At 40.3% G+C, this 13,499-nt stretch overlaps 1 protein-coding gene and 1 long non-coding RNA gene across 6 annotated transcripts in view; one reads left to right on the top strand and one right to left on the bottom strand.

Annotated features, from left to right (window-relative positions):
* CCDC141 (coiled-coil domain containing 141) overlaps positions 1-13,499 on the top strand; it is a 232,728-nt gene that overhangs the window by 80,778 nt on the left and 138,451 nt on the right. For both annotated transcript variants that reach the window (XM_057301445.1, XM_003815508.4), the window contains exon 5: positions 8,195-8,448. In XM_057301445.1, coding sequence (XP_057157428.1) covers positions 8,195-8,448 — 254 coding nt within the window. The remainder of the gene's footprint in view (positions 1-8,194; positions 8,449-13,499) is intronic.
* The window catches only part of LOC134728737 (uncharacterized), a 163,881-nt gene that overhangs the window by 22,603 nt on the left and 127,779 nt on the right, over positions 1-13,499 (bottom strand). The window contains exon 4 of one of the 4 annotated variants that reach the window (XR_010109508.1): positions 8,296-8,600. The exons of the other annotated variants lie outside the window; for them this stretch is intronic. This is a non-coding gene — a long non-coding RNA (uncharacterized LOC134728737). Of the gene's footprint in view, positions 1-8,295; positions 8,601-13,499 lie in introns of those variants that run through there. 4 annotated transcript variants of the gene reach the window in all.

Here is a 13,499-nt window from a genome sequence, read left to right as displayed (position 1 = left end):
TTCCAATTTTTTCCCATTCAGTATGATATTGGCTGTGGGTTTGTCATAAATAGCTCGTATTATTTCGAGATACATTCCATCGATACCTAGTTTATTGAGGGTTTTTAGCATGAAGAGGTTTTGAATTTTGTTGAAGGCCTTTTCTGCATCTATTGAGATAATCATGTGTTTTTTGTCATTTGTTCTGTTTATGTGATGGATTACGTTTATTGATTTGCATATGTTGAACCAGCCTTGCATCCCAGGGATGAAGCTGACTTGATCGTGGTGGATAAGCTTTTTGATGTGCTGCTGGATTTGGTTTGCCAGTATTTTATTGAGGATTTTTGTGTCGATGTTCATCAGGAATATTAGGTCCCATTTGTGGGCTCTAAAAGAAAAAAATTTTCTTTTTTGTTGTGTCTCTGCCAGGCTTTGGTATCAGAATGATGCTGGCCTCATAAAATGAGTTGGGAAGGGTTCCCCCTTTTTCTATTGTTTGGAATAGTTTCAGAAGGAATGGTACCAGCTCCTCTTTGTACCTCTGGTAGAATTCAGCTGTGAGTCCGTCTGGTCCTGGGCTTTTTTTTTTTTTTTTTTGGTTGGTAAGCTATTAATTACTGCCTCAATTTCAGAACTTGTTATTGGTTTATTCAGGGATTCGACTTCTTCCTGGTTTATACTTGGGAGAGTGTACGTGTCCAGGAATTTATCCATTTCTTCTAGATTTTCTAGTTTATTTGCATAGAGGTGTTTATAGTATTCTCTGATTTGGTTTGTATTTCTGTGGGATCAGTGGTGATATGCCCTATATCATTTTTTATTGTGTCTATTTGATTCTTCTCTCTTTTCTTCTTAATTAGTCTGGCTAGTGGTCTGTTTTGTTGATCTTTTCAAACACCCAGCTCCTGGATTCATTGATTTATTGAAGGCTTTTTAGTGTTTCTATCTCCTTCAGTTCTGCTCTGATCTTAGTTATTTCTTGCCTTCTGCTAGATTTTGAATTTGTTTGCGGTCGCTTCTCTAGTTCTTTTAATTTTGATGTTAAGGTGTCAATTTTAGATCTTTCCTGCTTTCTTTTGTGGGCTTTTAGTGCTATAAATTTCCCTCTACTCACTGCTTTAAATATGTCCCAGAGATTCTGGTACGTTGTGTTTTTATTCTCATTGGTTTCAAAGAACATCTTTATTTCTGCCTTCATTTCCTTATTTACCCAGTAGTCATTCAGGAGCATGTTGTTCAGTTTGCATGTAGTTGTGCGGTTTTGAGTGAGTTTCTTAATCCTGAATTCTAATATGATTGCACTGTGGTCTGAGAGGCTGTTTGTTATGATTTCCGTTCTTTTGCATTTGCTGAGGAGTATTTTACTTCCAATTATGTGGTCAATTTATAATAATTGTGATGAGGTGCTGAGAAAAATGTATATTCTGTTGAATTGGGGTGGAGAGTTCTGTAGAAATCTATTAGGTCTGCTTGTTCCAGAGCTGAGTTCAAGTCCTGAGTATCCTTGTTAATTTTCTGTCTCGTTGATTTGTCTAATATTGACAGTGGGGTGTTAAAGTGTCCTACTATTATTGTATGGGAGTCTAAGTCTCTTTGTAGGTCTCTAAGAACTTGCTTTATGAATCTGGATGCTCCTGTATTGGGTGCATGTATATTTAGGATAGTTAGCTCTTCTTGCTGCATTGATCCCTTTACCATTATGTAATGCCCTTCTTTGTCTCTTCTGATCTTTGTTGGTTTAAGTCTGTTTTATGAGATTAGGATTGCAACTCTTGCTTTTTTTTTTACTTTCCATTTGCTTAGTAAATATTCCTCCATCCTTTTATTTTGAGCCTATGTGTGTCTTTGCACATAAGATGGGTTTCCTGAATACAGCACTCTAATGGGCCTTGACTCTATCCAATTTGCCAGTCTGTGTCTTTTAATTGGTCCAGTTAGCCCATTTACATTTAAGGTTAATATTGTTATGTGTGAATTCGATCCTGTCATTATGATGCTAGCTGGTTGTTTTGCCCGTTAGTTGATGCAGTTTCTCTGTAGTGTCAATGTTCTTTACAATTTGTTATGTTTTTGCAGTGGCTGGTACGAGTTGTTCCTTTCCATGTTTAGTGCTTCCTTCAGGACCTCTTGTAAGGCAGGCCTGGTGGTGACAAAATCTCTCAGCATTTCCTTGTCTATAAAGGATTTTATTTCTCCTTCGCTTATGAAGCTTAGTTTGACTGGATATGAAATTCTGGGCTGAAAATTCTTTTTAAGAATGTTGACTATTGGCCCCCACTCTCTTCTGGCTTTTAGGGTTTCTTCAGAGAGATCCTCTGTTAGTCTTTGTGGGTAACCCGACCTTTCTCTCTGGCTGCCCTTAACATTTTTCCCTTCATATCAACTTTGGTGAATCTGACGATTATGTGTCTTGGGGTTGCTCTTCTCGAGGAATATCTTTGTGGTGTTCTCTGTATTTACTGAATTTGAATGTTGGCCTGCCTTGCTAGGTTGGGGAAGTTCTTCTGGATAATATCCTGAAGAGTGTTTTCCAACTTGGTTCCATTCTCCTCGTCACTTTCAGGTATACCAATCAAACGTAGATTTGGTCTTTTCACATAGTCCCATATTGGAGGCTTTGCTTGTTCCTTTTTTTTCTTTTTTCTCTAATCTTGTCTTCTCACTTTATTTCATTAAGTTGATCTTCAATCACTGATATCCTTTCTTCTGCTTGATCGATTCAGCTATTGAAACTTGTGTATGCTTCACGAAGTTCTCCTGCTGTGTTTTTCAGCTCCATGAGGTCATTTCTATTCTTCTCTGCACTGGTTATTCTAGTTAGCAATTCATCTAACCTTTTTTTCAAGGTTCTTAGCTTCCTTGCATTGGGTTAGAACATGCTACTTTAGCTCGGAGCAGTTTGTTATTACCTACCTTCTGAAGCCTACTTCTTTCATTCGTCAAACTCATTCTCCATCCAGTTTTGTTCCCTTGCTGGTGAGGAGTATTGATCCTTTGGAGGAGAAGCAGCATTCGGGTTTTTGGAATTTTCAGCCTTTTTGCACTGGTTTTTCCCCATCTTTTGGATTTATCTACCTTTGGCCTTTGATGTTGGTGACCTTCAAATGAGGTCTTTGAGTGGATGTGCTATTCCTTTCTGTTTGTTAGTTTTCCTTCTGACAGTCAGGCCCCTCTGCTGCAGGTCTGCTGGAGTTTGCTGGAGGTCCACTCCTGACCCTGTGTGCCTGGGTATCACCAGTGGAGGCTGCAGAACAGCAAAGATTGCCACCTGATCTTTCCTCTGGAAGCTTTGTCCCAGAGGGGCACCTGCTAGATGCCAGTCAGAGCTCTCCTGTGTGAGGTGTCTGTCAGCCCCTACTCGGAGCTGTCTCCCAGTCAGGATACACAGGGGTCAGACACCCACTTGAGGAGACAGTCTGACCCTTATCAGAGCTCAAATGTTGTGCTGGGAGGTCTGCTATTCCCTTCAGATCTGTCAGGCAGGGACGTTCAAGTCTGCTGAAGCTTCGCCCATAGGCGCCCCTTTCCCCAGGTGCTCTATCCCAGGGAGATGGGAGTTTTATCTCTAAGTCCCTGGACTGGGGCGGCTGCCTTTTTTTCAGAAATTCCCTGCCCAGAGAAGAGAAATATGGCAGTCTGGCCACAGCAGCGTTGCTGAGCTGCAGTGGGCTCCCACCAGTTCAAACTTCCCAGTGGCTTTGTTTACACTGTGATTGTAAAACTGCCTACTCAAGCCTCAGCAATGGCGGACGCCCCTACCCCCACCAAGATGGAACGTCCCGGGTCGATCTCAGACTGCCGCTGTGCTGACAGTGAGAATTTCAAGCCAGTGGATCTTAGTTTGCTGGGCTCTCTGGGGGTGGGACCTGCTAAGTCAGACCACTTGGCTCCCTGGCTTTAGCACCCCTTTCCAGGGGAGTGAAGAGTTTTGTCTCGCTGGTGTTCCAGGTGCCCTGGGGTGTGGAAAAAAAGAATCCCTGCAGCTAGTTCGGTGTCTGCCCAAATGGCTGCCCAGTTTTGTGCTTGAAACCCAGGGCCCTGGTGGGGTGGGCACTGGAGGGAATCTCCTGGTTTGTGGGTTGCGAAGACCATGGGACAAGCACAGTATCTGTGCCGGAGTTCCTCAGGCTGTCCCTCACGGCTTCCCTTGGGTAGGGGAGAAAATTCCCCTACCACTTGTGCTTCCTTGGTGAGGTGACGCCCCATCCTGCTTTGGCTCGCCTTCTGTGGGCTGCACCCACTGTCCAACGAGTACCAATGAGATAAACTGGGTACCTCAGTTGGAAATGCAGAAATCACCTTCCTTCTGTGTCAATCTCTCTAGGAGCTGCAGACCCGAGCTGTTCCTATTCAGCTATCTTGCCAGCAATTGTGGATGTTTTTTGTATCTTAAACCTAGCTAGGGTATACATTCCTGGGGGCCCATTACACTATTATCTGTACTTTTGTCTCTATTTGAAAATACCCATTAATTATGTTCAAGAGAAACCATCCCACTGGGGAACATTTAGAATATTTTTTAAAGTATTAGGAAGAAATATCTTACATGATCTCAGGACCAAGATGGTGACCTTGATGCATTTTAGAAAGTACTCATTTGGAAAGTTTATTTAACAAGCTGTAAACCTATCCACATTGTGTATACCTATTATACCATCTTAAATTGGTTATTTATACTTAATAATTGTGGCAAACTATAGAGGTATTAATATAAAATATGATGTATTTTATGAACTTTAATGATAATTTTTTAGATAGATTGAAAATTAAAACAATTAATGAAAATTTATCGACTATCTTCTAAGTTCATATCACAAGGTATTGTGTCAGTAAGTAGGATTTTGTATGTGCTGATATACAGTCTTTAAAATAAATTGACTGTAGAGATGTTCTTGAAGGTCACAGTATATCTAGATAGTTTACTCTTGGGGAAAAACACATCACTTTGTAAGATCAACTGATGCAATAAATAGCTAGGAAAATGTAAACTGTGAAAAAGCAAAATGTAAGAAACTGAAAGACCAAGGGAACTGGCAGAGGAAACTGAGGGAAGAATCCATCCACCTCAACAGCCATCGTGGTAGCAGGTAACAGACTGACTCAGCCTGGATACATTTTACAAGTTAATGCTGGCTCAGGAGGCTGTGTGCCTGGCAATACTGTGGTAGTTGTTATGTTATTTTGGCAGAAGGTGAAACAGAAAACCAGAAAAAAAATTTGAATTTTAATTTTGGCTAATTGTTCATATTCTCATGGGAACCAGAACAGGTCTGCAATACCCTGAGGGCCTAAAGTTGTGCCTCCCTCTCATTTGCAAAGTCTAATGTGTAAGAGTTAGTTACAGGAAGGAAACCCTGTGGAGACCCTGTTGCCTTCCCAAACTTCTCGTGTGTGGGCCGTATGTGTGTGTGTGTGTTTGCGTGTAGCTGTTCACAATATCATAACAAGCTCTTCAATGCAAAGGAAAAATACTATTTCCCTCTATATATAAAAGGAGACTCCATCATACTTCTTACTTCATTAAGGCTATACAAATTAAACTATTCAGACTGATAGGCAAGGTCTGCTATAAGCTGCCTTTACCTTATTTCTCCAGGTGTGTCTTGGACCTCCCCATAAGAACTTGTTCTGAACAGACAGATCTTTTCCTGAACCGTACCCCCAGCCCCATCTTGTTCATGTTTGCTTCCATTTCTTTTTTCCAAAGAAATTGACTGGAATTATAATGTTCTCCCTGACTTTTCTTACGCTATTTACATTCTCCCATTCTTCTGACCTGGTTGAATTCTGTGGTTGTTTTTGTCATTTGTTTCTTTACGTTGTTGACTCACAATCAAATTGCCCAGGGAACATAATCACGCTCTCCTCATTCTGAGCAGATACTACTAGCTAATATTTTACAGGACCGATCTAGGTCATGTGGAATAAACTACTTCAAATTATTTCCTTTTCATCTCAAAATGCCTTTTTACAATATATTATCTCATTCTCTCCTCCAGCTTTCCAAAAAACAAAAAGTGTCAATTGAAAGAGAAAACTGGCCCAACTACCTCAGCCTACATCATTGCTGTGTAATAAACTGCCAAAAGTTATAATGCTGAACTTGAGTGCGTCCCTATAGTGGAAAGAACACTGAGCTATACTAATCACAAGTCTTGAGTTTCAGCACCAGTTCAGTCCATTTTTATTAGTGTCTGGCTTGGTAAGATGCCTAGTCTCTGAGTGTTCTCCACAGTTCCCCCATCCTGAAAAAAAAAAAAAAAACAGTATATTTGACGCTGTTATTCTTTCGAGATACTGTCCTAGCATTTTCTTTTCTTCTAATAACAAATGTCTCAAAGATTGTCCTGTGTGTTGCCTTCCCACTTCTCAGCTCACTTTCTTCTCACTTCTCATTGCCTTCTCACTCCTCAGCCTGGTAACTTGGCTTCTGTTTCCATCACAAAACCCAAAATCTTCTTCTCAACTTCTCTTTTTTACATCTCTGGGGAACTTCTGATCTCTAACATTTGTAGCTCCCCCAATTTCCAACCCCTCTTTCAAAACATTTCTTCTCACTCAAGCATTCTACAAAAATGATTGCAAATTTCCTGTGCCAGTCACTGTGCTAAGTGCTGGGTGCAGTCATGGTCTCTATCCTCATGTTGCAGTGGAGCCTAGTGGCAAGGACAGACATTAAGTGTGAGAGTATTTGATCCCATCTGATTTGTACTTTGAGGAAGTGACAGTTGACATGAAATATGAGTACAGTAAAGATAACAAAGGAGGGTGTTGAGGAGACTGGTGTCCCTGTGAGTGGACATAGTGAAAAGTTCAGGGTCAGGAGAGAGTATAGCATGTGTGAGGAATTTAAAGAAGATAAGAATGAAAAGTGGAGATACTGAGACAATTTGAAAAGGAAGGAAGAGACTAGACCATGTCAGACATAGTAATCTACATTAAGGGGTCTGTCTTTAATTTTAAGGCATTGGGGTGCCATTGTTGTAAGTGTGAGTGTGTGTGTGCATGCGTGTGTGTGAGAGAGAGACAGAGGAAAGAAAGAAAGAAGGAAAGAAGGAAAGGAAAGAAAGAGGGAAAGAAGGAAAAGAAAAGAAAGAAAGAAAGAAGGGGAGGGAAAGAGATGCTATGTTTAGAAAAGATCGCTGTGGCTAAAGTCTGGAGCGTTGATAGATGGATTGGAGAGAGGATACAATTAAGAGAAGACTGCACATCCAGGCAACAAATGATGCTTTCCATGGTGAGGACAGAGAGAAGTAGACAGATGCCAGAGATAGCATGTAAAATCAACAGGTCTTGATGATGGCGGGATGAAGGAGAGGGATGTCATGGACAGCTCCTTCTTTCTGCCTGATGCAGAGTGGACAGTTCCCCAACTGCTCCTTCAATTGATCCCCAAGTGTAGATGCTCCTCAATGTGCTATTCTCAACTCTTTCTCCTTCTACACTTTCTCCCTTGGTAGTTCTTCAATTTTTAGGCTTAACATCCCAATTCTACAAGATGTTACCTAAACTTACAATGCTGTTTACTCCAGAGATCACATACTGGTAGTCCATTTGGCAGATATCTATGCTTCATTATCCTGTGATTTTTTTAATTAAAAATATGAATTATGAAAGATTTAGAAGTCAGAACTTTCATATAAAATTTGCATTTGAAACTCTTTTAATAATTGGAAGCTCCATCAACACTGAACCCATATTCCTCATGTCAACAGTTCGCCAGAACTGAGTGACAGCTGACCCTTTTAGCAAGCATTTTCCACTTTGTCATAGTCCCTGATATCTGGGCACCTGGCCACCACATTTATTGAGTTTTTGTTTGGTCATACCAGGCACTAGCCTTTAAATCTCAGCTTCAGTCCAATCACCTCAGAATGTAGAACACTCACCCAGCATCATACCACTGAAAACTGCAGCAATGTCAAAATCCCACGCTCATTCTACTCCCTGTCCTGAATCACACAATTGCTGAACAAAGCATCCCATCAGTTGGCAGTTAGCACTATCACAATTGTTCGGCTAAGGTGTTGGACCGGTTTTTTCTTTGAAGTACTGTAGGCAGTTTCTGTTTACATATTTTAATTCCTTGCAGCACAACTTGTTTTTTATTAACATAAAAATTACATATATTTTAAATTATGAAGAGTCTGAATATTGCTGTATAAAAGCTTGCTAATATCATTATTCTTTTTTCTTTCTAATTTTCTTCTAGAACTCTTGGAACGGTCTTTAGCCCTTTTAAACAAAAGTCAACAACTCACTGACTTCATAGAAAAATTCAAATGTGAAGGACCTAATGTGAATCCTGAGTTGACTCAGGGAGCTCATAGCAGCTGTCTGAAGGTTGACAGCCTTCTTGAACTTCTACAAGACAGGAGAAGACAACTAGACAAGTACTTGAAGCAACAGTGGCAAGAACTGAGTCAAGTTCTGCAGATATGTCAGTGGGACCAACAAGAAAACCAGGTAACCCAAAGGGGCATTGGATGATGTTCCAGCCTCAGCTGATTAGTTGTTATGGATTAACCATTCCCCGGGGCAGTTTGTCAGTCTTCATGGTCAAATCTTTTGGTCTTTGGTCCAAAAGGCTTTCATCCAAACTACCATGTTGTTTTTCCCTGTAAGTAACATAAAAACAAATATATGCATTTTTTTCATTATACTGTTGATTGTATAAATGAGAGAACACCTGTGGGTAGTTTTGAGAATGAATGTATTCTATTTTTGGATTCTTCCTTCCTTCCAGGTCACTACTTTTAGACATGTTGCTTTGACATTTTGAAATGTTAATTGCAATTTTCTTAAAAGTTGAAGAGGCATGATGCTGCTGAATTGTGCTAGATTGCTGCTTACATCAGTAAAAAAGTCTGTCAGCCCAAAATAGAGATAATGTTCTTAGAAGAGTAGTCTGAGGCCAATCAAGAAATATGACCTTGGCCCATAGCTGCAGGATCTGTGGTCAGAGGGCTTTGGGAGTTGATGAGTTTGCAGGCTCATTAGAGCTCATTACCCAGGCTGCGGGCACATTTCTGATGGGTCGTCAATGTGCTTGACATGCATTCCTTCTGCTACAATTATTTGATGTGAAGAGTGGGCAGAACTCTCTTTGCGAACCCCCAATTCAAATAAGTGAGATGTTTGTCACAACACTTCTGATTGTCTTAATTCCATGTTTAAATCTGTACAGATTAAGTGGAAGGAATTTTTAGGGAGAAATTATGTGGAGGGAGGTCTCCTGGCCTAGATACACAGGAAAGAGGTTTTTTCATATGTTTAATATTATTACTCCATCCAAATTCATATAGCTGGAAGCATATGAGTCCAAGAGAAACTGGTTCTTATTTCAAGCTGGAAAAATGAGAGCTTAAATGATGATCAACCTTTCAGTTAATACTTATTGAGCACTTACTATGTACCAGTTCCTATCATAAGTGCTGGGGATATACTAGACCACAAGACAGTGCCTTTTTCCTCTAGGAAATTTTCTTCTAATTCAGTGTTTCTCAACCTTGGCACTATTGACATTTGGTGCTAAGTAATTCCTGGTTATGGGAGGCTGTCCTGTCTGGCACACTCTAGGATACTGAGCAGCATTGCTGGCCTCTATCAACGAGATACCAGTATAACATCCCCAGTTGTGAAAAACCAAAACTGTCTCTAGACATTGCCAAATGTCCCCTGGGGGACCAAATTAATACCAGTTAAGAACCATTGTTCTAATGTGATGAGAAGGACTTATAATAAACAAATGATGAGTATGATGATAAACCTGATGATGAAATCGAATAAGGTAATGAATTTTGACATGTGTTGGTTAACTTTTCATCAAAGAAGGAATCAAAGAAGCCTCTCCGAGGAAGTGGCATAGAGCAGAGACCCAAATGCAGATGCCAGTCATTTATTCTCCTGCTTGCATTTTGTTTCCATTCCCTTCTAAGTCACCATACACTTTCTAAGCTGCCTTGCTTTTATCATTTTACCCTGACTGCTGCCCGCTTCTTCTGTCCTGCTTCTGTTGTGCTTTACCTGCTGACTCTGCTCTAGCCATTATACACTCTCACATGCACTTTCACATGCTCATTCCCCAAAGCATTATCGTCCAATGCAAAGGTCTTTTCCTGATGACTCTGGCATAACAAGAAGGAAATTAATCCTCAGGACACGAAACAACTTAAAATTGTAAGACAACTGTTTCCAAAGTTCTTTGTCCTTCTGAGCATGAGTGGGTGTATTTTAGCTCACTTGCTCCTCTCTGTCTGTCTCTCTCTGCCCTAATCCTGACTAGCCACCATGTTCCCAGAGCTGCTATCCCCTTAAAGGAACCTTCCTTTTATCTCTTCATTCTTTTTTTTTTCTGTAGTGTTTTATTTTTTATTTTATTTTTATTTTTTTAATTATTATACTTTAAGTTCTAGGGTACATGTTCACAACGTGCAGGTTTGTTACACATGTACACATGTGCCATGTTGGTGTGCTGCACCCATTAACTCGTCATTTACGTTAGGTATATCTCCTAATGCTATCCCTCCCCCCTTCCCCCACCCCACAACAGGTCCCGGTGTGTGATCTTCCCCTTCCTCTGTCCAAGTGTTCTCATTGTTCAATTCCCACCTATGAGTGAGAACATGGGGTGTTTGGTTTTTTGTCCTTGCGACATTTTTACAGCCCCAAGCCCCTTCCTCTAGTGCTTCCAAAAATACATTAAAAATTCCTCTTGCTTTATCATACAGAGAAGTATTTATCTTTTAAACCTCAACATCTCTTATCCAGATTAACACAAAGACCTTCCCTCTCCAAAAAAAAAAAAAAAGCTCATCAAAGAGGCTTCCCAAACAGAACAATTTTCCCAAAAGTAAGAAAATAGCTACAGTAAGTTTTATTTATTTATTTTTAAAACAGTAATTTTGCCTTTCTGCCCCATGACTATAGCAGTAATCATCCACTTGAATCCTCTGTAGTAAAAAAAAAAAAAAAAAAAAAAAAAAAGGGGAAAAAATCACCTGAAAATTTAGAAGATTCAAAGTGAACATTCTAACCCAGCCACAGGCTTGAAGGAAATCTAAATACCTTGCTAAACCTGGAAAGCAGAAATAAATTTGCTAATAAGTAAAGTAAGGTGTAGCAGAAGGTTTCTGACTTGGTAAGTTCTCTAACTTACGGGGTCTCATTTTTTTTTAGAGGTGAGTGCTTTTGGGAGGGGTGCTTTTTAAAAAGTAAAGTTTATTTTGTTAGAGCACTTTTAAGTTCAGAGCAAAATTGAGAGAAAGGTACAGAGATTTCCTGTATGTTCCCTGCCCCCACACCTGCAGTTTCCCTCTTTATCAGCATCCCCCCTCAGAATAGCTTGTTTACAATCAATGGACCTACAGTGACACATCATTATAACCCAAAGTCCACAGTTTACATGAAGGTTCACTCTTGATGATGTACATTCCAAATGTCCAATTCCATGTACCTATGGGTTTGAACAAATGTATAATGACAGGCATCCACCATTATAGCATCATAGAAACCATTTTCACTGCCCTAATAATCCTCCGTGTTCTGCTTGTTCATTGCTCCCTTCCCTCTAACCCCGGGTAAACACTAATCTTTACTGTTCCCATAGTTTTGCCTTGTCCAAAATGTCATAGTTAGGATCATACAGGACTTTTCAGATTGGCGTTTTTCATTTAGTAATATGCATTCAAGTTTCCTCCATGTCCTTTCATGGCTTGATAGCTCATTTATGCTTAAAGCTAAATAATATTCTAGACAACCCTGGGCAAAGTAAGGAGACCCTGTCTCTACAAAAAATGTTTTAAAGTAGCCAGGTGTGATGGTGTGTACCTGTGATCCCAGCTACTCAGGAGGCTGAGGTCAGAGGATCCCTTGAGTCTGGTAGGTTGAGACTGCAGTGAGCCATGATAATGCCACTACACTCCAGTCTGGGTGACACAGAGCAAGACTCTGTCTCAAAAAACATAAATAAATAAATATCCCATTGTCTGCATATACCACAGTTTGTTCATCCATTAATCTACTGACATCTTAGTTGCTTCCAAATTTTGGCAATTATGAATAAAGCTGTTATGGGCATCCATGTGCAGCTTTTTATGTGAACATAAGTTTTCAATTTATATAGATAAATACCAAGGAACACAATTGCTGGATCATATGGTGAGAGTGTGTTTAGTTTTGTAAGAAACTGCTAAACTATTTTTCAAAGCAGCTGTACCATTTTGGATTCTCACCAGCAATGAATGAGCGTTCCTGTTGCTCTACATCCTTGTCAGCATTTGGCGTTGTCAGTGTTCTAGATTTTGGCCACTTTAATAGGTGTGTTGTGGTGTCTCGTTGCTGTTTCAATGGGCCTTACCTTTAAATTGGGAATAATACTTAACTCACAGAGTTGCTATAAGGATTAAATGAAATAAGTGCAAAACATGTAGCACAATGCATAGCATTTTAAGAGGTACTTAATACGTATTAGTTTCTTTGCCCTCCCTCTCTGTGATTAAACCTTACAACTTATGAAAGCTTTCTCGGCCAGGCCCGGTGGCTCACGCCTGTAATCCCAGCACTTTGGGAGGCCAAGGCGGGTGGATTGCCTGAGATCAGGAGTTCGAGATCAGCCTCAACATGGAGAAACCCCGTCTCTACTAAAAATACAAAATTAGCCAGGCATGGTGGTGCATGCCTGTAATGCCAGCTACACGGAACGCTGAGGCAGAATGGCGTGAACCTGGGAGGCGGAGTTTGTGGTGAGCCGAGATCGTGCCATTGCACTCCAGTCTGGGCAACAAGAACAAAACTCCATCTCAAAAAAAAAAAAAGCTTTCTCATTCAGCCCAGATTCTTTCCCCCAGGTGTAGCATTACTGTTGTTATACATGTCAAGGTCTCTTAATACTGTTTAGTTATTGGAGGCTGTTACAAGTATAGTTAGGCTTTAAGAATGCACATTCATGGTCAAGGGAATGAGGCTGTCATTTAGATTCCGTTCCTAACAGCACTTGAACAAAAATTAATTATAATAAGAACAATAAACATTATAGTAAATATAATCAGTCAATAAACAAGATAGTCATTTCCTTAAATATAAAATTTAGGCTCTTAGGCTGGGCGTGGTGGTGAATGCTTATAATACCAGCACTATGGGAGGTGAGGCGGGCAAACTGCTTGAGCCCAGGAGTTCGAGACCAGCCTGGGTAACATGGCAAAACCCTGTATCTACAAAAAACACACATGCACAAATTAACCAGGCATGGTGCCATGCTCCTGTAGTCCCAGATACTTGGGAGGCTGAGATGGATGGGTGGCTTGAGCCCACCCAGGAGGCCAAAGCTGCAGTGAGCCAAGATTGCACCATTGCATTTCAGTCTGGGTGACAGAGTGAGACCCTCTGTCTCAAAAAATAAAATAAAAATAAAATTTAGACTCTGAATCTTAAAACACCTATGTTACATTTTCTCTTGTTAACAGCAGCGACAGTGGTTGGAGTAGTTAGTTAATAAAGCTGAGTATTGTCTCTTTATG

Source organism: Pan paniscus, chromosome 13 (genome assembly GCF_029289425.2).
Source record: "Pan paniscus chromosome 13, NHGRI_mPanPan1-v2.0_pri, whole genome shotgun sequence".
Lineage (NCBI taxonomy): Eukaryota > Metazoa > Chordata > Mammalia > Primates > Hominidae > Pan > Pan paniscus.
Note: the sequence above shows the minus strand (reverse complement) of the source record. Positions and strands in the feature narration are given on the sequence as shown.